The sequence below is a fragment of the Dicentrarchus labrax genome, unplaced genomic scaffold (genome assembly GCF_905237075.1).
Source record: "Dicentrarchus labrax unplaced genomic scaffold, dlabrax2021, whole genome shotgun sequence".
NCBI classification, from domain to species: Eukaryota; Metazoa; Chordata; class Actinopteri; family Moronidae; genus Dicentrarchus; species Dicentrarchus labrax.
This window is the reverse complement of record NW_026136702.1, coordinates 5,771,731-5,795,815: the sequence shown is the minus strand read 5'-3', so window position 1 is coordinate 5,795,815 and position 24,085 is coordinate 5,771,731. Positions and strand designations below refer to the sequence as shown.

At 44.0% G+C, this 24,085-nt stretch overlaps 2 protein-coding genes and 2 non-coding genes across 6 annotated transcripts in view; all 4 read right to left on the bottom strand.

The window, feature by feature from the left end:
• Positions 1-16,442: 16,442 nt before the first annotated feature.
• Positions 16,443-18,744, bottom strand: tomm20a (translocase of outer mitochondrial membrane 20). The gene is made up of 5 exons (XM_051429207.1): positions 18,577-18,744; positions 18,407-18,453; positions 18,231-18,312; positions 17,327-17,469; positions 16,443-17,007 (listed from the first exon to the last, which is right to left on the bottom strand). Exons 1-5 carry the CDS (start codon positions 18,698-18,700, stop codon positions 16,963-16,965), a joined length of 441 nt encoding a protein of 146 aa, XP_051285167.1. The 5' UTR covers positions 18,701-18,744; the 3' UTR covers positions 16,443-16,962.
• On the bottom strand, positions 17,132-17,266 carry LOC127352485 (small nucleolar RNA SNORA14). Its single transcript, XR_007881097.1, has one exon. It is a non-coding gene; the product is annotated as a small nucleolar RNA SNORA14 (small nucleolar RNA).
• LOC127352484 (small nucleolar RNA SNORA14) lies at positions 17,969-18,103 on the bottom strand. Its single transcript, XR_007881096.1, has one exon. It is a non-coding gene; the product is annotated as a small nucleolar RNA SNORA14 (small nucleolar RNA).
• Positions 18,745-20,187: 1,443 nt separating the features above from the next.
• arid4b (AT-rich interaction domain 4B) overlaps positions 20,188-24,085 on the bottom strand; it is a 40,152-nt gene continuing 36,254 nt past the window's right edge. For all 3 annotated transcript variants that reach the window (XM_051429130.1, XM_051429140.1, XM_051429148.1), the window contains 4 exons: positions 23,951-24,061; positions 23,557-23,781; positions 23,242-23,388; positions 20,188-22,563 (listed from right to left, as the gene is read on the bottom strand). In XM_051429130.1, the coding sequence (XP_051285090.1) occupies positions 22,409-22,563; positions 23,242-23,388; positions 23,557-23,781; positions 23,951-24,061 (638 nt within the window). In that variant the 3' untranslated portion in view covers positions 20,188-22,408. The remainder of the gene's footprint in view (positions 22,564-23,241; positions 23,389-23,556; positions 23,782-23,950; positions 24,062-24,085) is intronic.

Here is a 24,085-nt window from a genome sequence, read left to right as displayed (position 1 = left end):
ATCACTCACACACACACACACACACACACACATTTCAGTTGCCAAAAGGGCGGGAGCTTTAACCGCTCCTGCACCGGTTGGTCGTCAGTTTGTATTTATCTTTCCACTTTGGCTGGCCACGTCCTCCGCCACCTCCCAACGGTCGGCAGGTTTATCAAAGGAAAAGTCCTCTCTCTCTAAGTGCAGCCAGGTGCAGCACAGTGTAATGATTCACACAGCAGACACAATACTCTACAGCAGATTGCCTCGCATGTTTGGAGCTTTGCAGAGGTCACTGGGTGCGTGTGTGTGTGTGTTGGATGCCATGTGCTGATCTCTGGCTCGGTGCTGGTGCAGAAGGTTCAGCAGGAGTTCAGCACAGATTCATTATTCATGCATTTTCTGTGTATCAAATGATGGCACCGGGGAGCCTCTTTTCTCTCTGAAAAGGTCCAAGTGCTCAAATGTTCCTCCGCTGTTTTCACTCAGTTGTATTTTTTTTTCTTTCTCTTTTTCAAATGTAGAGTAACAGAATTTGTGAGGAGGTTTATTTATTTATGCGCTCAGTGGGGCTGGATTTTTTAAACAGCGTTCCGTGTTTGTTTCTTGGATTTAGACGTTGCCATGTGCGCTAAGCACTGCACACGTATCGGTGTAATTCTTTACAGAAGGGTGTCAGTTTAATGTGTGTTGGCAACGCTTTGAAAAATCCCTGCTTAACAATTCGAGGAAAGCCAAGCCACCTGGAAATCTCATGACTTCCTGAATCTAATTCCAGGCCGAGCCATCAGACTGTCTGACTAGCAGCTTTCATTGAGGGGTGTAAACATTGAATGTCAGGCATGTTTTCCAGAGCCAGTGTTGAATCAGGCATTAGTACTCATGTAATGCCTGCAGTGAACTCAAATGCCCCGGCAAAGCCCTGATTATATTTTCTCCCTGTCTAACAGATTTATAGTACGCTGTGAACTCAAAGAGAAAGCTGGCACTGGCCAGACTCGTGAACAGGCCTCTCTACGTATACTATTCTTGTTGTTTTCAAATGCAGTCTGCACTTTACTCCAACCATATAATAACATATGTTAGCTAAGCCTTGCAGTTTTGATAACCTGCAATCTGAAATGTGCACCGAGCAAACAAGTCGACAGAAAAAACAGTGCAAAGGTATGACACCACCAAGGGAGAATCCAGAACAAAATCCCCTCTCATGTCACAGCACGCTGTGTTGGCGGACCGTGACCTCATCCAAAGTTTACACGCAGCCGCTGCTTTGTTATCTTCAAAACTTGCAAAGCAGCACATTCCAGCCCTCAGCGGCAACAAAAAATGTCAGCGTGCAGATCCTGCTGCGCTGTGAGAAACACGATAAGCAAATAAATGAACACTTCACCAAGTGAGCAGCCGCACATTTCAGAAAGTAAAAATACACAGGCACACACACACACAGTTTCATAAGCAGGAGGGCAGATGTATATAGGTCAGTTGTGGACTCTGATTGGAGCTTTGCGTGTCTGCTTACTCAGCAGCCTGCAACCAAGCTTAGCTTGCTTTCAGTCTTTTTTTAAACAGACCACAGGGTAGTAAATAGCTACGAGGAGGATCACAGCCTTCACAGCTGATTGGCTTGATGCTCGGCTGACATAAACAGGAAGCCGGCCGTGCGAGTCAGGGAGGGTAGCGAACAAAGGCGGAAGGACCAGAGACAAGCAGAATGTGGTGGCAAGACAAAGAGAGAACGTGTAAAAGCCTGAGGGATTTAGACTCGAGTGAAAAAAAAAAAAAAAGATCTTTCTGCCATGTGACTCATGAAGGAATTCAGCGTGTGATTCAGTCCTCTGCATTGTCAGCAGACAGTGTGCAGTGATAGTAATAATGAAGTGTGTTTGTATGGTAACAGTAGAGAAGACCACATAATGATGCCACTCATAAACTGTGATCATATAATATTCATTGTGTCCCTGCAGGGTTTTTTTTTTTTATAGCTTTATATGTTTACATATCGTCTGTGTTTTAATCTTAATTGGTGTGTCTAGGTGTAGTAGTGTGAATGAGATCCTGCTGCTGTGAAGCTTGTGTATTTTTTTTTTTTTTTACACCTTTTCAGAAAAGGATTGCACCTCTAATTGCACACTTCTTATTCAAGCGTAATATGTGAGACTTCAGTTAAAGTGATAAAATTTTCAGTTTTATTTGGATAAAGTTGAACAACTTGCGTATTACGTAAGTGAAGCATACAGTCACACGATGATTTCACTTCTCTGTATTTCACCCGTTTGGGTAAACGTTACACAAGTTCCCCTTTTTTTAAAAAAAAATCGGCTTATATATTTGTGTGTTTTTTTTAAGAAAGTCAAGAAGATATACATATTTAAGAGATTTCTTATCAGCTGTTAGTTTATAATCAAACAACCAGGAGTTGATAGTACAAGCTGATGTTGACAGATTGGGTGAAATTCATTTTATCTCCTCTTGATAGCAAAACCATTGTGAAGCCTCTGCTGGCTATGCGTGCAAAATGCACTGGGTTGTTGCATGCCTTTCAGAGGGCTGTGACACAGCCAAAGCACAGAGTGGAAATAATGAGTGACATATCAGACCTGCTACCCAAAGAGCTTCTAGAAAAACACCCCTCCTCCCTTCCTCCCCTGTCAACCTACTGTCCCCATGCCTGGCTTTGAAGGTCAGATGAGAAACAAGAAGAGAGAGCACTGCCGCCACCTCAGACTGACTGGTTCAAACAGGCCCTGGGAGGAAAGGGGGTGGTGGTGTGTGGGGCGTGGCCCACTGAGCATGCCCAGTGAGGAGGAATGCCTTGTGATGGCAACACAGTGGGCTCTCCCATCTGCTGATGGAGTGTGCACTTCTCGCCCCGGGCCCTTTTCCATCCAGTCTAGTGAGCAGCCAGATCAATTTACTGTGGAATGAACACAAAGTCAGTGGCTGACACACACACACACACACACACACATATTCACACATTCTTTATGTACAACAGCGACGCAGAGCCCTGCACTGCAGCAGGCAGTCGCGCAGACGAGCACGCATAGGAATTTACTCATGCATGCAAAAAAATAGTAAGGTAGAGGTTGAATCAAAGGGCTGATATATTATTCAGGGAAACTCCCTCTCTGCTCCAGCTGAAGTTTACAATGCCTCATTTTTTAACCTCACTGCACGCAACGATCAAAAACAGGAGAGTCGATATTCTGGCTGCTCTTCCTCCATCCAAATTCCTGTAACATACTGCTGACTCATCTGCTCCACGCGGGCTGAGGTCCCTTCATTTATCATCAGGGTGGATGGTGATGGCTGGCGATGGCGCTTTTAGGATGAATGGCGCTGACTGACATTTTCATTGTTGAGCTGCATGCTATTTCATCACCCCTAAATGCCAGAACAAGAAGCATCATTTCTGCGGAATGCTGTCATCTGTCCCCCCCCCCCACACACACACACATGCAAAGTGAAACCACATGTTTTCCCTCTTATGAATAATTGAGGAGCCCTGCCTTGTGTAGTTGAGCAGGCGCTGACTAGGCACCCAGGGTGGCACTCTTAACTACTATGACAAAATGGTGTAGCGTGAAAAGTGACATTTAAGTCATATTGACGCTAAGGCGCATTGTCAGGCCGCTTAATCGTCCGTGTGCGACAAAGCAGGCGAACGCACTCACGCCACCGGCTCGAGTAAAACTTCCAAAATAGGAGCTGTTGTGTCTCGAGTGCAAGCTCAGAAAATGTTAATTTCCTCAGCTGAATGCAAATCCAGGTGCGATTTTGTACTATCTGCTCACTCTTACATTATATGAATAATTGAAACATATTGTGTGTGTGGGGGGGGGGGGGGATCTAATGTGTTCTTTTATTTGCAGAGTCACGCCTGCGCTTTCTGATATGCTAATGAGTCTCCTCTTGAGTAATTGAGCTTTAGAAAATCAGCCCTGGCCTAATGGCACATTGTCTGCAGGATGATCAAAAAGCCGCCGAGATGAGGATGAGATGTTCTCCGATGATCCGCAGATGACACTGATAATGAGGCACTTGAAGGAGTTTTCAGGCGTGGCGGACACTGCGGCCGCCTCAGTCACGAACCCGCCATGGAAAGCAATCTAATTTCATTTCCAGATTCGTCTCTCAACCCTCAATCAGATGAGAATTTTTTCTTAGTGAGTGAGATGTCCTTGGCAGCCATGTCCTTCATCTCCCTCCCCCTCTTTGACCCTCAACCCCAAACCATTACAGCCCACTCCAGACTGAGCACTGCAGACTCTTTGCCACCCCACCCCTCCTCTTCTCTGCCTCTTGCTTGAGGGTTTCTAAATCAGGAACATCTGACATACTCGCCACCTACTCATGTGTCTCTCTGCAACTCCCCGTGACCTCGATCCACCCTTTTGCATTGGAATATTGTACACACTAATCTTCCTATAATACTTTATAGCAGCTCCATGTTCAAACACAACCCGTGACCACATGTACACACAAATAGTGCCAACAAAAGAGAGGCAGCTGCAGTTCAAAGCTTAGCAACAGCTGTGTTCCATTGTCTAACCGGGAGCTGACTGACATTTGAAGCCGGCAATGGTTGCCTTTAAACGCTTCTATTCTTTCTCTCGCCTTCCCTTTTATTTGCTCCCTCCGTCCGTCCCTCTTTGTCCTCCACCGCCAAACACTTTTCATTCCTGTGATGTTTTTGGTATCGCTGAGGTCTGCCTAGACACCGCAGTGTCTCCGATTCTCACATTGTAACCGGGGAAGCGCAGAATATGCTCCTTATTTGCCTCCCACAGGAGGCAGACACTCTATCCAACCTCTTCACTGTCAAAAAGGCATTGGAGATATACTTGGCAAGCTGTGTTTTGTGCCCCCCCTCTCTTCCTCACTCTCAGCGTGTGTATGTATGTATCTTTCAAGCCCTTCATTTCCCAGAAAGAAGTCCAGGATTTATGAGTGCATGAGCCGCCGCGAGCGACATCTCCAGAGAAGGATGAGTGTTTCCTGCAAACAGTTGGGAGGGGAGGTGAGGGAGGCGCTGCTGTATGTGTGTGGGTGGACAGCTCCCATAGAAACACTATCCAGTAACACTTGAAGAGCGTCATCAAGGGGAGGTGTGCTGTGTGTGTGTGTGTGCATGGTGGGGGCGTCTTTCTGAGAAAAAGCCCATGAGGCCTGCAGACCTGTGATTGACAGTTACCTCTGCTGATTACTGCCCCTTAGGGAGAGACTCGACGACAGCTGCTTCTTCAAACTCACCCCGAACTGTTGCTAACTTCAGGTTCACTTAATATGTCCAAACCTGAGATGTCAGCTTAAGCATGGCATCCAAATCCTTGTCTCTGTCTTTGTTTCGAGGAACACTGCACATTGCCTAACAATCCTGCTGAATTGACATGTATTTGCCAAGTAACAGCCCTTCATCACCACTCTCTCTTTATCCTCCGCCATCGGGTGTGGACGTGAGGAGTAAAAGTGACTTCATGGTGAGTTGTGTAAGAGCGCGGGGCGAGGCTTGAAAACCGAGCCATGTGAGACAAACGAAAGTGCTGATGCGCCGAAAAGAGAGCCAGCGTTTCTGGAGGCATGCAGATACAAAAAACCCTTGCAGAAGTCAGATGTCACAGAGGACAGACAGGGTCCGGGCTCATCCGGGCTGTGTGGACAGTGCGTGGTAAACGGCCAGATATGGCGGGGGGGCTAGGTTTAAGGGTGGGGGGATCTATTCCAGTAGAGAGAGAAAGGTCACAGTGTAAGCTGATAAAGGCAGGAGGCAGAGCTTGGGGCTGCTTCCAGGCCAGCTAGTCAGCTGACGCCTGCAGCTGTGTTTGGAACATCAATATGAGCCTTGTTCAGCACCCCCCGCCCCCCCCCACCACCTCTTTCCCTCTAAAACTCTCTTTCTCCCTCCCTCTCCTGCTCACTCGGCATCCCCCCCCCCCCTCCTCTACCCTCACGCTGTTTCCTTTTTTTTTCCATCTCTGATTTATGAAAGTAGGGCATGTGCCCATAACTGCTGCATCAAGGCACATGGCTGAGCCTCCAGAGGCACTAAGGCTCTGTTTACATCAGCCCAGACAACTGCACTGCATTGCACAATCGCCACAGGCACAAGCTCTGTTATATAAAGATGGGGCCACGTTGGCTCTATTGTTTTTGTTTTTCTGGTTTGCCCTGTCTGTAATTCCTGAACTGCACGAACTGGACGAACACGGTGTCCTCTGATCTTTGACATGTCACTTAGCGCAACCTTTAGCAGAGGACTGAATGTGTCAGCCGTGCACCGAGCGTCAAATTTCACATTTCCCAGGCTGAAAATTCATCAAGCATATTCGGATCAAGTGGCTTGGGAACAGCTCCAGGAACTTCAATAGCTGTTTTGTTTTGTGGAGTTTGTTGTTTTCAGCTATTTCACTCACTCTTGTGCAGGATTTTCGGGGGCCTTTGTGTCGGGGGTTCATTGTTGAGAAGTACTGGAGCATGAGAATATTATAACAAAGAGAGCGACAAATACAGTGATTTCAGTGGCGAGTGCGAGTCTAAGAGCGTGCGTGTTTGTTTGGGGGTGACAATTAGTCCCAAATGTAGCACCAAGGCACTTCATGATCAGTTTCCATGGCGACAAATCAGACTGCTCAGCCGGCGGAAGACAGAAAAATGTGTTCCTAATGAGCACGAACAAAAGGATTTGAGCCAGAACCCCGAGACAATACCGATATGAAAGCAAAACTGCATAATCATGTTGTGATTATGAGGAAGGAGGCGGAGGCAGAGGCAGATTTAAGGTTGGGTCCAGATGATTCATGGGAGCATCTGTGTGAGTGAGCAGGTCAGAGGAGTACATGCATATTAAGAACATATCGTCATCCGTTTGATTCTGTGGGTGTAACCTGTGTTTGAAAGAATCCCGATGGCAGCTGAAAAACAAGACCAGCTGCTGTTATCACAAACCATTAACTCATTAATGGATTACAGGCCGTATTTCCACAGTAGAACCATTAACACTCAGGAGTGAGTTCAGTGTAACCTTCCCTGTCTGTATGCTAAACCGGTGCTGACTCAACAACGGGTCATTCGCTTGCAGCGCCACTGCCTGAGCCTCCTGGACTACAAGGACACATGATCATTTACAGCCGAGGGCTTTTGGAGCTGGACTCTTTCCGATATTTCTGCCTGCTTGTGAGTCATTACAGGCAGCGAGCCCTCTGTGTAGTCATGTTAGAAGCAGGGTCAGTGCGGCCAGGTCTCTGCACACACAGCACTGCACTCATTACTTCCAATTTTGTGTTCATGAAAGGAATTATCAGAGTTTCCCGGCTGCTGTTTAGTATGAAGCACATCACTTCTGTTTGCTGGCACGGCTTATTTTGTTTGTCTATTTCCAGAGAGTAGAGATGCTTTGTGATGCACCCAAGTATTAATATTCTCTGGCAGGAAGGCGCAGGGAGAGATGAAAAAAACCATATTTTTCAATCCAGAGCTCTAACCCAAATAAACGCCTTTTCTTTATTTATTTATTTTTACCCTCAGAGATATTTTCCCCCCTTCATGCTTCCAGTCTTTGTTGCTCGCTCTCTTTGTAGAAGCCCTCGTATCCGCTGCGCTCCCTTCACCCTCTCCCCCGCCTGCCTCCCCCCCCACCTCCCCTCCCCTCCCCTCCCAACGCCCACGCTCCTCTCCTCCACTCTCATAACTCAGCTGTTACTTGGCAACGTGGTCCCAGCTGGACCCAGCATCAGCCGCGTTGCCACGGCAACAGAACGCACACATGCAGACACGGTAAACATGTTGGTTTTTTGGAAGCCAGCGCTACGTGCACCACACACACACACACACACACAAAAAGAAAAATTCATTGCTATAACATCCATCAGGAGGAACGCCCAGATTAATCAGTGTGGGAATGATTGCCAATATAATCTCATGCACATGCAGCGTTTTTACATCTGTGTCCAAAAGAGAAAAACAGATTTCGAATTGTACAACATAATGTGATGGATTTCTGATTCCTCGTTGGAGAAAATCCTCTCTGGCTGCATTAATCCGCCTCTCAATATTTTATGTTTTCACCTCCTTTTTATTGGTCACATCCATACATTTAAAAGCCAAGATCCACTCACAGCCTTGATTGTGCGGCTTGGGAAACAAACCTCCTTTTCCATGCTCTGGGTAACACTGCATCTGTCGTCATAGCAACCTGATCCATCATCTGCAGGGGGATCAATTGATTCATTATTAAGTGAGGCGCAGCCCTCCTTCTCTGCTTCCAGTTCACGTCTACTTACTCTGCCTTCAAGCATCTATTATTGACGTCTAAGCCTGCCCACTCACTGGGCTGAAGAATAGAGAGCTGTCAAGTCTCCCTCGTAGAAATATCATTCAGATTCTATATTTTCTCGGAAAAACAGCATGTTCGTTGACCGGCGTGAAAGGCACAGGGCCGCGGCGTGAAAGCAGGTTGAAAATACAATTTGTACGAGGAGCTCTCTTCATTCTGTCACACATCTTAAGACAATCAAAATCACATCAGATTTCACATTTTCAGAAGGAAAGCTAACCTCAAATCACCCAGAGGCCATTCCTACATGTGGTAGGAATCGTGAAAGAGGTGGAGGAATGAGGGCGTGAGGGTCTTTGTTGTATAGACAAGATGAATTAGCATTAGCTGAGGCTTAAAAAAAGGGGGGGTGAATGTAATGCGACACACATAGCCTGTTCAAAACATTGCTTTCTGGAGCAGGGCATTTATAGCTGCAGGGGAAGACACGCTTTGATGATATCCCCCCTTATTTCAGGCTGTCCTCAGTCATGTGGCTGCACACCTAAGTAGAGCCTGCAGGCAGTGGGATGGGTGGGGAGCTCCAGTTTCTAGGAAGGAAAGCTGAGAGAAGGAAAAAAAGAGGAAGACAAATGTATATTATTGGAAAATGTGTGCTAAATGGATGATGTCAGCCGCAGCACTTTGACATTTTAATGTCATCTCTCAGGGAATTACATCATTAGTCCTCTTTCCTGGCCTGGCTCAATGCTGGGAAACCTCCTCCTAATGGATGTCAACAAGCCGTCCCTCTGGAAGAATGGAGCGGGGGGGGGTTTGAGAGGGTGTGGATGGTGATGGTGGGGGGAGAAGAGGGTGCTTTCACTGAGCTATGTGAGGCCTCATACTTAGCGTCATCTGGACTAAAAGCCCACAGTGCATTTCTCGCTCCAAGATTAACTCAATCTGCGTTGCCGTCCTTATCAGGCAGAGTGCAATCATCCGCAAGCTCCACTCTCCACCCGTCCCTGCTGACCCTAAATGACCCGACGTGTAACAGCCTCGCAGTGGAGTTGTTTGTTAATTATTTCATGCATTTATAATTACAGGAGTACATTGAGTTGGCAGCATGCGAGTCTCCACAACGATTGTGTTTCTTTCAATTTGAAAAGCTGTCAGTGTCGCCGCTGCAGCCGCCCAGACATCAGATGCTGTATCCAATAATTGATTCATTAATCATCTACAAGTCCATTAAATTCAAATCAAGTCCAGGAATGCAGGCTTTCTGGGGGAAACTAAATGAAACTTATCTGTCTGATTGACTCCCCTACCCTGTGAAATAATTTATGGAGAGAAACACCTCAAACCAGATAAGGATATTTTTAAAAAAGCCTTTTATATGCTAATGAAAGTAGTACCGTGGTTTGAAAACAAACATAACAAGTCACTCATATCTTAGGCAATAATATCAAATCATCACAGTAGCTGCAAATAGACTCCAAACAAACATGGAGGGAGATCAAGGCTTTAGTGTAAAATAGGTCAGATGGAGGATATTCATGGAACTCGGCTGAATCTCAAAGCAAACTGGGGATGTGTTACTGTGCAGTTACATGGCACTATGCTGACATAAATCAACAGTGTGTGGAGGAGACAACTAGAATCGAACCAAATCACTGCTGAGGGCTGAAATATAAGATAAAATGGGGAGAAATTGTGAGAACAGTTCAATGAATTGCATGTAAGTCGATCAGACAGAGAGAACAGAATAACAACTGGTTCCTTCAGCTACTGCTCTCATCTTATATTGATGGTGAATTCAGCTGCATGGTGGATCATCTCAGCCTTGAAGAGGATTTGGCGGCGAGTGAAAAGCTGAAGGATAGGAAAGAGTGGCGTGGCTCTGCAGCTTAGGTTCTCCGAACAATTGCAAGGCTGACCGGTATTTCAAATGGGTAGGGGGGTGGGGGGTAGAAGAAAACCATATTTCCAGAAGGACACAAAAAAGAGCTTCAGTCGTAGCGTGAGAATCAGATGCGGCGTACGACGTGGCCTCTATTCTCCGTGTCACCCTCTTGAGGACTTTCATTTGAGAGTCAAAGCCCGACTTGCCGTTATTATCTCACAGAGTATGAGCCTGTAATCTCCCTCCCCAGTTCATTGAGAAAAGCAGATTTGATGTGACAAATCCAGGGCCCCAGATGACAAATAAGTCAGGAATTTGCTGCGATAAGTACCACTCACTTTATGGTGCGGCTCCCTCGTTGACTGGAAATGGGGGGATATCTGTGTCACTCTATTTTCTGCCTTCTGCTCTCCCTCCCGTTGAGATGTGAATTAACATCAAAGCATGACCCAGAAAGACCCACAACTGGCCAGGCTCGTGATCAGATGGACTTTTCTCTCCCTCTCTGGCAGCTTTCATGCAGAACATAACAAACTATGCCTTTAAAGTATGAGGGGGCCCCAATGCATCCTACAAAAGCAACCAGTGCTTTCTGTCCCTCGTGTAAAGTGTAAAAAGTTGCTGTACCGTCATCTCTAAGCATTCACACATACGAGCATCCATATGCAGACTGAAGATGGTTACATAAACAACAAAACATGTAAAATAGTTCTGCATGCAAAGCCTGTCATAAAAATAGTGTGCATGAATGAATAACATTAAACGAGTGGGGCAGATAAGCTACCCCCTTATGTGCTCGCCTCAGATTCAAATTTAGCTTTGCGTAGGGAATTGATGAGACACAGAGCTCAAAGCCAAAGTCTTCAAAGACCGTGGTTACACAAGATGCAAGGCGTCAAACCCACTTTGTAGTTCCCGGGTGAACGAGTGGGTTGTAGCTGCCGAGCAAAACAGGGTGATACGGCAACAGAGTTGTGCGAGCCCAAGAAAATATGATAAAATACAAAAGTTACACCAAGGTTACATTGTGTGTAAAGGAGTGCCAGAGAAATCTATTTTTTCCTATTTTTTAGATGATTGTAGTTGTGGGAGTTGGGAGTTGCTCTATCATGTTTCAAGGTTAAGGTCCCTTTATCGTTGCCATAAAACAAAGCAGGTGTGGGAGAAAGAAAGGCGCCGGAATGCCAAGGGAGAGTGAGAAGAGAACGACACGGAGAGATAAGGAGAGAAATAAAGACGGTGGCGGTTTAATGGTGCGAGTGAACTGTTTCATCACGCTCAAACTGAGAGAGGGGAGCCTTAAAGGAATATTTTGACATTTGGGGAAAATATTATATTATTTTCCATCTTTCTGAAAGTTACGTGAGAAGATCAATACCGCTTTCATGTCTGTATGCCAAACATGAAGCTTCGACCAGCAGCAGTTAGCTTTACATAAGCGTAAAGCCTGGAAACTGCTCGCCAGCTAGCTCAAGTCCAACGGAAAATCAATATGGAAACGGACACTTCACCGGTCAAAAAATAGTTCTGCACACAAACTCCAGAAAAACTTTAATTTTTACTCTTTAGTTTTTGTAAACAGTAAGATACAACAGGTGGGTGGGTTCAGCCAGAATGCAATTTTAGAGGTGGTGCAATAAAAAGCCAATTGAAAGACGCTATCAGACAGTCCCTCCAGGATTTCACTGGGTGTTTTTTTGGGAATGTTGCGGTCTAAAATTCTAATTAAATTGCAGGAGAAAGTGAAAAACTGTGTGTGTAAGCCAACAATCGCACTGTTTGGACAGGAGGAGTTTGGTGATGTATGGCTCAACGGGGGGAAACTACAGTGAGTGGTTAAATAAAGATCGGAAAAGTTGCTGTAAGTGGGTCACGCAGAATTTATTCATTATTGGTTGAATGCAATAATTGTTGTCATCGCAACTTCCTGAACACAATAAACACAAACGGTAAATTCTGTATGGGTGGGGGAAGTTTGCGTCACTGTGTTATGGCTGTAGCTACAGAAATGAGTGGTGTCAATCCTCTCATAGAATTCTCAGAAATATCTCACTAAAGAAAATGACTTATGAAAGGTTAAGTGGAGATTAGTCCAAGACTGAATCTGACTCTTCTGCAACTGGAAGACTGGTTTCCAGTTTACAAGCTTTGTTCTTCCTGAGACACCATTTGAATCCCTACCAGCCTCCAGGCCTGTTGTGAAATAGCACTTTACATTAGCACATTATTGTTAATATTGCATTATTAATGGAAGTGTGCAGCAGCAAACTATTTGTCTCGGTAAAACTGAGGATACAGCGGAAGTGGAGGATTGCTACATTCTTGTGGAGGCCCCACATTCCCCAGAGCACCACAGCAGGGTTGTTGTAGCTCGTACAGTTCCTCCTCTGCTCCCCCCGCCCTCCCGTGCCTCCTTGCACCCACGCCGCCCCCACTCCAGCCCCCAGCTTCCTGTGCAGCAGCATGGCCACTCAACCCTTCCCTGTTCTTAGCTCGGTCAAGCTCCAGCTCCCTCTACCCCGCCGCTCCAAATACATTATTTACACTCTCCTCCCCTCCCTTCAGCTCAGCTCAAAAGAATCAGGGCAGAGGGAAATAACACCACTGTATAACCTCCCCCTCTCCCCCATACACTGACACACACACACACACACACACACACAAGCTCAACCCTCCCTCCACCAGCACCACCCCACCTGCTCGCTCTTTTCTCACTCTGCGGGATGAAAATACAGCGCAGGGCTGGGCTGCGACAATGGGAAACTCTGTGAGGCCCCAGCCCTCCCATTAATCCCCTCTGACATGCCTCCCGAGGGCAGGGATTTGCTACAAGTCAATGCAGGAGACCTACAGTATGCAAAACAAGCCTGTCTGACTCTCTCATGATTTTCAAAGCCACTGCACTGCACTGTGAGACAGGAAGGCAGATCAGAGAGAGAGAGAGAGAGAGAGAGAGAGAGGGGGGGGGGGGGGAATAACTGTGCACACAGTCTGCTTAGTTAACCCTTTCCTCACCCTCCTGTTCAGTGTATATGTCACTTCCCTCTTCTAGTTCCACTACTAGCCTAGATTGCTCAGATAATGCTGATGACAGATGACAGGATGAGAATCGATGTGGAGCGATATAGAATTTTTCTCCCATATATCTCTGCTGCTGTTATCTCCTTTGTCTCCCTCCATGACGCATTCCGCTCCAAGACTAATTCAGACCGAAAAATGAAAGCCACCCGACGTAAACAGGAATTCACAGGTCATGTGATGCACTTACTTCTCTCAGGCAGAGTGGTGCTATTGAATTTCCGCCTTATCAGGGATCTAGTGATGAGGAGATAGGTGAAGGCTCAGGGGGGGCAGGGTGGTGGTGGTGGTGGGGAGGCAGGATGACATTAGAGAGAAGCAGTCAGGGTGGTTGGGGCGCCGGGGGGGCTGTCCACACCCTGCAGCTCACACACACACCGGGAATGTAAACAACAGGGCTGAATAGACAGGCTGGGACTACACATGGAGGAAGGGCAGCAGAAGAAGTTAAATTACCACAGGGAGAGCAGCAGAGAAATGGAAAAACAGATGACAGTAAGGCATTGCCACACAGAGGAAGAGAAATCCGCCAGGATTTGTAGCCTGCTTTAAATTCACGTGATTGGCCCCAATGCTGCCTCCCCTCCCGCTTCACTCCCCCCCTCTCTTTTTTTCCACCCATCCTCAGACCCTTTGAGATGGAAAAATGGGTCATCTGTGTGGAAGTTAATACTCTGAGCACGTACAGTGCTGCTTTATTTTAAGGACATGCCTTGGAAAATGTTTCTCCTTCTTCTCCCTCACTGAATGACACAGAGAAGGCGCTGGGTAATTAATATACTGTGTTGCTGCTGTGCACACAAGTGGCAGTGCAGCAGAGAGCAGCAGTCTTTATTATAGCTGCTGGCACAGCCTGGACATGTCTCATATTTCTCCCCTGCCTGCCCTCTCTCCATGACAACGTACAGTAGGCTGCAGACTCCGGCACCACAGCCATGACATCAGCATCAGGGCACAGACAGTGTGACTCTAAGCATCAGTGGGAAAACATGTTCCAAAACACAGACGCAGGAGGACTCCGGGCCTCTGTGGGCGCCTCCACCTAACAGTCAGTGATCAGCAAGCTACGGGCAGAAAATACCTCCCTCGGAGGCTACTGCTCAGTGGTAACGCTCGAATGTGGACCGGTGCAGCAGAGAGTGTGCAGAGCTACGTGAAGCTGCCATAGCAACCGCATACAACAGAGTTATTTCTGGCTACCTTAAACTCACAAACACAGCTGCTCCTACAGATACCCAATCTGTGTATGTATGGCCCTCAGTATGCAGAGCCGTAATCAAGCTTTGACATTCAAACTCCTAAACTGGAATAGCACAGGAAAGGTAATTACTGCTGTGGATAATTTGCTGACAGGATTTCCAGTAATGAGTTGTGGAGCTCAAGTGATTATAATATTCCCAATACAACGTTTGATATATGATTGGAATCCATGCAAACAAATCACAATGGCAGTCAGACTGCTTTGGTCCTAGCTGGTTAGAGCCTGTCTGTCTAATCCTGGGATTTTAAATGGTGCTTCAGTAACAGTTTATATTTCTGCACCTGTAATGAAAGAACACGGTGCATCTGTCAACGTGAGCTCATTAGAAGAAAGCATTACAAACTGTTAAAAAAAAAATTACCCCTCCCGAGCACATGGTCTCTGTGCTGCAGGCGCAGCCATTGTTATTGCTGTCAACTGGAACTGTTGTGCTCTCAAGCTCCCTCCATTCAGTTGTCCTTCATTGGAAACACCATAGAAGTGAGCAAACACTGCCCTGGAGCAACAGTTCCCCCTACTGCACAAGAAAAGGGAGTTTCTATATTTTCCCTTCTCTTTCCCCCGTCTGCTTCATCAGATATGAAGAGCTGACTCATAATCCAGTCATACAGACTCAAATAGAGCAGGAATGCAGTCAGAATAGTGACATTAAGTCAAAAGAAATAACACAAACGCCTCATTGATTACACTAATAATCAGGTCAGGGTTGAGGATGCAGTGCAGGCTCTGTTTTTAGATAAAAACATAAGATTTGCTGTGTCATCCTGGACCAGTGGCATGGCCTCGTGTCAAGGTCTGTTTCACTCGGTTTACTTTATGATGCTTTCAGAGCAGGCAGCACTGGTCTGGTATCCTTCAGTGACCCTTCAGCTCTCTCCAGGCTGCAGGAGGACGTGGCCAGCAGCTGCATGTTTATTTACAGGAGAAGCAGGCCAGTGGTACACTATGTGGACGGGGTCTGAACCTGTTCCTACCCCCAGCGCCAGTGGCAGACCACAGCTCCAGCGTGACCACCAACACAGTCTGTTATTTCTCTCCTCTGCCTCCCCAAAGGACAGATTAACAACGAGTCACTTCTTCTGCACACATATACACACACACACACACACACACACTCTCAGGGCCCAGCCAGACGACTCTGCAGGCCTCTTGACAGGCTTCTCCTTTTCCACCAAATGGCAAAATAGCAGGAGTGCTGATGAGAAGACTGCAGCGTGAGCACATGAGTTCATGGAAAATGGAACACTGTCTACCATTTAGTCTTCACTCGACATTTCTGGGCCGTCGTTCAATTTTCATTTTTCATTCCTAATGTAGAAAAACTATTTTCCCCCAGCTCTCGTTTCCTGGCAACCTCGAGGACCGAGGCTGCTCTGGCCAGAGCCCTTAGAAAAACAGCTGCAGACAGGGATAAAAATAATTACAGCTCTATTTGTCTTCCAAGAGACACACTTCCAACCCTTCCCCTACGAGCTGCTCCACTTTCGCTCTCCTGCACGCACACAATAAAGCCATTCACAATGAAGACGTCAATGTACTCACAACCTTGTACAGTATGTCTCGCCATGCTGGCTGGAAATAGAAATACTGTACTGTCAAGATGGCAATTCATCCTTGTTCTAGCAGCAGCTGTATTTTATTAACCAGCGTCAAAGATTTGTTAACACATCCAGGGTCGAGCTTTTGTTTTTTTAAATAAAACATACCTAGAAGGTGTGGATTCTAGTAATGTAGTCCCATTATATTTAATTACATTCCTTTCGTTCCTGAACAACTTTCCTTTTTTCTGTATTATATATTTTTAAATGGAGGAATATTTATCCTTGATTTATGCACATAATACTTTCCATTCATTAAAACGACCCTCTAGATTGACTGCAAACATCTCAAAACTGTAAAGGTTGGTATTTTCTCCTGTGCATTGCTACTGCCATCTACTGGCAAATGGAAACTCAGAAACTCAAAAATGTGTTTTCATGATTTATTTTAAGGATTTTACACACAAAAATACATCCAGATATGAGAAACTGGAATATAAAAATAACACGTAACCAAAAAAAATAATTCAGAAAACAATATTCTACAAACAAGTTCTGTTTAGTGTAGGCACTCGTACACACATTTCACATGTAAATCAACTGCACAGCAATATGTAACAAATCATTTACATACGCTTGGTTTTTTTTTCCATTTAGTGCATAACATATCAGCACCCCCCTCCACACACACACAATTACTTTTATGGGAAATAAATATAGTTACAGATAAAAAACACGGGATCCGGTGGAAGAGAAGGTTGGAATGTGATTTAACATTTCCCAGAAACGTAACCTTGAGGAAGCTCTTTAACCTCGGAGTGCCACGACAGAGGGGAGAGGGGGGAGTTATCGTCATCTCATGTCCAAAGGTTGAGCTCTGGCATAATCACACACACCAAAACAGTGCACAAACACCAGTGTCTGATTTCCATCACACACACACATTCATTCATTCGACGTCATCTTCTGTTAAAGACTGAGCGCTGATGATTCGCTGAAAAACAGAAGAAAATGTTTTTTAAAAAAGGACGTTTCGCCAAGAAGTGTATGGCGCCAATTATAGAACAGCTGAACTTTTATAAACCTTTACACAGGAAACAACCAGTTCTTTGTAACGTTTCTGTCTTAGAGGTGAAATAACCGAGAGCTACTGACACTAAACTCTCAGCTTTGGATGATTCTAAGGTTGATCTCGCACCCTTTCTTGTCCCAGAGACCACAAACGGCAACCAGGGGGTTTATTAAGGATGCTTGCACGATGACGCCGACCACACGGACATTTTAAAATGGGGGACGAAGGGGAAATTCCTCACCTGGCTGATGGTGGGCAGTTTTGTGAGCAGCATTTGGAAGACTGGAGGCGGCAGCGTCTGCTGGAGCACCTGGAGCAGCTGCTGAGGTTGACCGCATACCGCAATCGCATTGGTCAGGTGGTCCACACCTTTCTCAAACTCACCTGGGAAAAATGTGCAAGTTGGTTAAAGATTGTGAAAAGTGATCGGAAACAATTGATTGACCTATTGAAAACTTTGTACTAGTGCAGGGCGATATCCATACATATAAACACATCTCTCTCTCTGAACACTTAAAGCTCCAGTGTGTAACATTTAGGAGGATCTATTAACAGAAAACCAAACACTGGCTCTGAGTGGGGGCATTCACATTTTGTGTGTTCAGCTGCCACCGTAGCTTCTCTTTCACACTTTGGTGAAACTGAGGGTGAGGCGACGGAGCTGCAATCTGCAGCTACACCACTAGATGCCACTAAATACTACACACTGGTCCTTTGAAATACTTTTATACAACTATTTTAAAATATTTTGTTTTTTTAAAATGTTTGTGGGACCAAGAAAAGCCTTCAGTCGGTAACATGCTGGTATTAAAATGTTTATATTCTTTGCACTGCTGACACTAGAAACCTTTACACAGGAAATTAAACCAGTTCTTTGTACTGTTTCTGTCTTAGAGGTGAAATAACCGAGAGCTACTGACACTAAACTCTCAGCTTTGGATGATTCTAAGGTTGATCTTGCACCCTTTCTTGTCCCAGAGACCACAAACGGCAACCAGGGGGTTTATTAAGGATGCTGCAGACATTTTAAAAAGGGGGAAAGAAGGCCCAGTCGTGCTCTTACTGCCTGAAAGTAAATAAAACTGTGTACCATGCACTTACACATTTTATGTCTGAATAAAACAATGAACAGACATGTGACTAACCTTGCGCCAGGAGCTCCTCTCCCAGTTGAATTTCCTCCAGGAAGAATTTCTGCACAGCTTCCGCGTCCTTCAGATCAGGCAGCTTCAAAGTCAAAAGACCCAAAAACATAAAATGTCAGAAACGAAACACGTAGACCTCAAAACTACATTAAATCCTCACTCCACAGCCGCCCTACCTTTGCCAGTCCAGACTTATCGGAAGAAGCATTTTGTTTCCTCCTACCTGTGAGAGAGAGAGAGTGTGTTAGACGGTCTGCTGGTGAACACATGGTCGGAAGTTGAGCTGTTAGCTAACAGCGTGTCTTCTCCCTCGACCTCATCACGTTATTAGCTCAGAAACACTTACGTTCACGTAGTTTCTCCTTGAAGCGAGGGTCACTCCGCCGCTTCCTGTCGAAATAAATACAATACGCGACGAACACGGCTCCGCACACCCCGACAACCACCGCCGTCGTCCTGCCGCTGATCATATCTGAAACTATTCACTAGCTCCGGAGCTAGCACGCCACTAAGGGAGTGCGTAAAGCGTGACGTAAGACGTAACGTCGACGACGCACGCTTCGCTTCCGTAAATATTGGATCCACTTTAAAGCTGTTAAACATTTATTTTTGTTAGTTGTTGCAAAACTGTACATCTTTTTATTAATTTATTTAAATAGATAAATTATTATGTATATTTATTGTCTGTATTTAAGCTTTTACATGTTATTATATTAGTACACAGGCTGGGAGAGTAATGGATTACAGTTACAGACAAAAAGATGTAAACAGATTACAGTTAGATTTAGTAAAAATGGGGATTATAAACAGGATTAAAATGTTGTAAAATAAAGAGAAACCGAACTAAAACTAATCTTACAGTTAACAATGAATTATCATGACCTCTAGTGAAAAGAAATGTTTTTTATTTTATCACAATATTGTCTTTAAAGCAGAAAGGGGAACAACAAGATGAACAGCTGCAGCTAGTGGAGTTGCTAACAAATGAAAACTTGCTAAATAAAAAAAGGAAAAACGTGTTTATCATTAAACAAATTCAGGCAGTAGCCCATAGACTGTAGTGATGTTCCTCTTTCAGCTTTAAAAACTAAATTATGGTAAAAGTTCCACCCAGTGAGAGCATTTATTTCACTTTATTTCACAATGACCTGTAACAACTGTAAAATGTCTTTTTGTTCAGACCAGAGCGGTGAAACTCGAGAAGTGTTAGTATATTGTTGTTTATTTATTTATTTTAAAATTGTAATCCTGCAAATAGTCCCCATTTGTATTAAATGTAACTTTACAGTTACCTTATTAATCAATGAGTCCTCAGGCTTGTGTATTAATATAGTAACAATTACATTATTTACCAGTAAATATGACCAAATACGTCCCCACTCATACAATAAAATAACTGCATCATTAGCTAAAAGCTGAAACGTTTTATCCTCTGTCGCTGCTCATCAGTAGACGTTGAATGTGCCTGTGTAATACTTTGTTTGGTGATGTAGAAATAAGCCTAAAACAACCCAGAATAACCTGCAGTGGTCATGTACGTCCAGAGAGGAGAGAAACAGGATTAAAGGAGCTCCAGTTCAGTGTTACTTCAGGGTCCCTAAGATGGTGTGAAATGCACTTATAAAGTAGTTATTAATGCACAATGCTTTAATGTGTAAGCAGCATTTAAGTGCCATAACATAAGATGGACATCATTTTAATTACTTTAAGTTGTATAGTTCACTTGGTATATACTGTTGGGTAGTTCAATGAATCGTATTTGAAAAGTTTATAAATTTTATATGTAGAAATCTGCAAAATAACTTCTTAATTTAACTTTCTTGTACATACATTTGTCAAATAAATAATAAATAAAAAGGTAAATTGCTTTCCTGTAGTATAAAGTATAATAAAAAAGAAATACTTTGTACTTAAGTAAAATTTACTTTCTACCAATGATGGCAAGAGACACACTGAATACTTCACAAACTATGGCATTTATTTCAAACAGAGGCTTCTGCTTTGCTTACATTTTTACAATAAATTACACAATGACCATCATCAGATGAGCCTAATAAATACTATTTAGCATTTTTTTCAATAAGCTCCATTACTTTCTCTTAATCTATGATCCATTTGTCCATATACAGGTTCATACAGCTTCAGCTTCAGGCCATGTACAGGTCGGAAAATAGTTCAGCCGCACCCAAAACCACCATTCTTCTCTTACAAGCACAAGCTATAGAAAAACAAAACAGAATACAAATTAAAGCAAAAAATGAAATAAAAATTTAAAAAAAACAACAACAAAAAAAAAAAAAAAATGGAAGAAAGGAAAAATAAAAAGAACTATAGAAACTGATGAAAGAGGCCGAACAAAACAACATAAATGAACTCAAAATAAATCTGTTCCTACACAAGAATGAGGACGAAAGGGGCAGAACAAACATGCTGTAACCCTCAGTATTTACACTCGAACTACAGTTAAAACCGTAAAACTGTCTGTACAGAAAAGTACATGTTATTAACAGTGCAAGATATTAAATAGCTTGACTCAAAACACTTCTCAATATACAAATGTATAACAAAAGCATACAATTACATACAAGTGCCAAACAAAATGTAACTTCAGGTTATCATACAGTAAGGGGGTCTGTACAAAGGAAACACTGGAGATGTCTTCAGAAATGTATACACATACGTCACTTTATGATATAAATGCACATTTACAATATCTTTACCTTTAATCTGGTCATAGTACAGGAAACAGAACCAAACATTTTTTGGTAGGGATGAGTATGAGAGGAAGCTGGCATGTCATTATTGATCATGAGTAAAAAAAAAAAATAGAAAGAAATGCCAAAAAAAAAAAATATGCGTTGCTTTATGTAATGAAGCAAAAAATATATTTAATTAAATAACTTCATGTTGTTTTGAAACACTGCAAATGTGGGATTCAGCTTAATTTATGTGTTCTGTAGTACTGAGTACATGCTGCAAATACAGACAGTATATATGGCTGCCTTCAAGTTAACTTGATCCAGTTGCGCAGATGTGCGTCATCAAATCTTCAGTGAAGATTTGGGTCTGGGGGCAGTAAATGGGTGATGAAAACATAATAAAATAAAGCAGATGGGCTTTTAAAAGGCTGATGAACTGAAGTAATGCGACCACTGGATTCAACTCCTCCATCATTGCACATTTTTATATACCGCCACACTCAACAGTTATACCCAAGCTGGATGAGTATTCAGTAGTAGATTACAGGTGATCCAGTATAAGAGTTCTGCTTTTACAATTATACTTCTTAAATATTACCACACACTGATAAAAACCATTATTATCTGTCAGCCCTTCACCGCCTTGCTCACTCATACAGCATTCTTCAGTCTTTTGTAAGGGACACATTATTCCAGCTGACCCTCTGATTTGAGAGGATCAGGAAAAAAAGTGCTGTCCTTCCTCAAAAGTGCCCCAAGGAAAAGAACAAAAAAGGCACTACAGTATCATTCCATATTCATCCACTGAGGTTGTCAGCGGACCTACCATGGTCTGAAACCCTATCCATCAACACCTATATGACTCAATACAAACATGTACAGGACCACATGTCTGTACTGACGAGAGCAATCGTCAACCACTTGAGGTTTAACCACATGAAGGCCTTTTTTTTAATGAGGGTGGACAGAGAAACGTGGCAAAGTTACATTTCCTACGCCCTTTAATGCCAATGTGGCAGTGTTCCTCTGAATTCCCCACAATAAGCATGGCGAGCACAGGCTGTACCATGTTGAGCTATGAGGACAGAGCACAAGGGGGGGGGTCTTCAAAGGAAATCATCTCTTACCAGTACGACTTTATCAAATGGAAACAATTATTGCTTGCAAAAACAACTCTTAAAAATGTTCAATTAAGGAGTGCGCAAAAGACAATTTTATATATTTTGTTTTGACAAATTTCATCCCCCCCCCCTACGCAATCTTCATAAAAGTGCACTTAAGTGCCGTTAGCTTGCCAAGGAAACAGTTGTCAATAGAAAATAGTGCTTGTTTCTTTTTTGTCTCTGGTCTGGTTTTTGTGCCCCAGTAGTTACAGTATGTAGGTTGACTCGTCCGTCCTATTGGAAGGGAATGGGGGGCGGTGACCCCAGGGTGCTGGTTAAGTGCTTAGTGCGGTGGCTTTGTCGCTGGTTCGTCCTGTCACCTGCACTCCACTGATACCCCAGAGTTCTGAGAAGAGGAGGATGAGGATGACACCGGCGGGTCGGCCAGTGTCAGCATGACTGCCGCAGTCAGTGAGCTTGAGGACGGTGAGGAGGAGGAGGAGGAGGATGAAGAGGAAGCAGCAACGGTGCCTTTAGAAGAGAAACAGGAGGAGGTTATGATCAGCAGGTAGGCGGAGACAACATACAGTAGACTCCTGGAGTGGGACCAAGTTCAATCTTAAGGAAGTGGAGATTTACACATCACTAAAATAAAATGCGTTGCTCCACACAAACTAGTTCTTCTTGATAGAATCAATCTATCCATCTAGAGAACGTAGTGAATAGTTGCTAGTAAATATTTACACCCAGTAACTATCAGGTGCCTCTGTTACACAAATACAACAAAGTAATACCTGAAATTACAAACAGTAAGCATTTCATCTAATATAAACTCTTTCCTTTTCTAAAACTTCACTTTCACTCTATTGTGACTTACTGTTTACATAGTTAATTGCTTTTGATTGGACAGCGCTACGGATATTTACTTTCCTAACTATTCACACGTTATTAAGTTATTTATTATCTTTTAATGGTGCAAACAGATTTAGTTTGTAGGATTTAGGACACCGCTCACGTCTGTATTTGATAACCTGGGAATGAGAACGGGCTGTGAAGTGTTAAGGAGAAACTACGTTGACCATGAAACTTATGAAAAACATGAAAGACCCTTTGTATTGCTATTAATTGCGCACCCCTACTTTACACACAAACTTGACAATGGATTTAAGAATAGCTGGTGAAATCCAATCGTGGTCATCAGTGACTCACTTTCACGTTCCTTCTTCTTCATGCGTTTTCGTCGTCTGTCAATAGAGGCCACCTCAGACTTGAGGGAGAGGTAGTGGTTCCTGATGTCCTGAAGCTTCTCCTGAAGAAACGAAATCCTCTCCAGACTGTTCATCTTTTCCAGGTCAGCTAAGTGGAACGCAAATAATGCATTTTAGGATTTTAGGGTAAATAAGGAACAGACACAGGTGTATACTGTTGTCATCAATGTATATAAAACTAAACTAAATAAAATGAATAGTTGCTAAGTTACCCTGAGGAATAACAGATTAGTTACAACAAATGTGTGACACTTACACATCTGGAAGCTCCACTTGTACACACGTGGCGATCTTCCGTGGTTGTCTCGGTGCTGGGTGTGGTCGGCGTCACCCTGTTTGTGGTACTTATGGCTCGAAGGGGGAGATCTCCCGTGACACTTGGGCAAAGTGGCAGCCTTCACGTCTGATGCGCTGTTCTTAGAGGCAGTTGATTTGGCAGTGCCATCAACAACAGACTGGTCCTCACTGTCACTGCTGTTGGCTGGAGGAGAAAAAAAAACGACAACAATGAAGCAAAAACCATTTTATTTTTCCCACCTGAAATCTGTAATTTAACATCAGGAAACAGGTAAATATGAAACAGAAATTCTACGGCTGATTAAAGTATTGGCTAGTAGGATGTCAGCAATTCTATCTACAGCTCGTCTTACCTGTTTTCCTATTCTTTTTGGGAGGCACACCTAGGCTCTTGCGGTTTGGCTTGTGTTTCTTTGAGGCTCCACCTGACTGTGATTCTTTCTGCCGCTTCTGACTTGCAGACGCTACAAAGAAAACGCAAGAAGATG

What these genes read in the sequence shown, in the direction of transcription:
- tomm20a (XM_051429207.1), bottom strand. Translation starts at nt 18,700, where the DNA reads ATGATCAGCGGCAGGACGACGGCGGTGGTTGTCGGGGTGTGCGGAGCC. An exon ending in CAAGGAGAAACTACGTGAAC is followed by an intron (nt 18,454 to 18,576) that starts GTAAGTGTTTCT and finishes TCTCTCTCACAG; the next exon opens with GTAGGAGGAAACAAAATGCT. An exon ending in AACTGCCCACCATCAGCCAG is followed by an intron (nt 17,008 to 17,326) that starts GTGAGGAATTTC and finishes TCTGTTTTTCAG; the next exon opens with CGAATCATCAGCGCTCAGTC.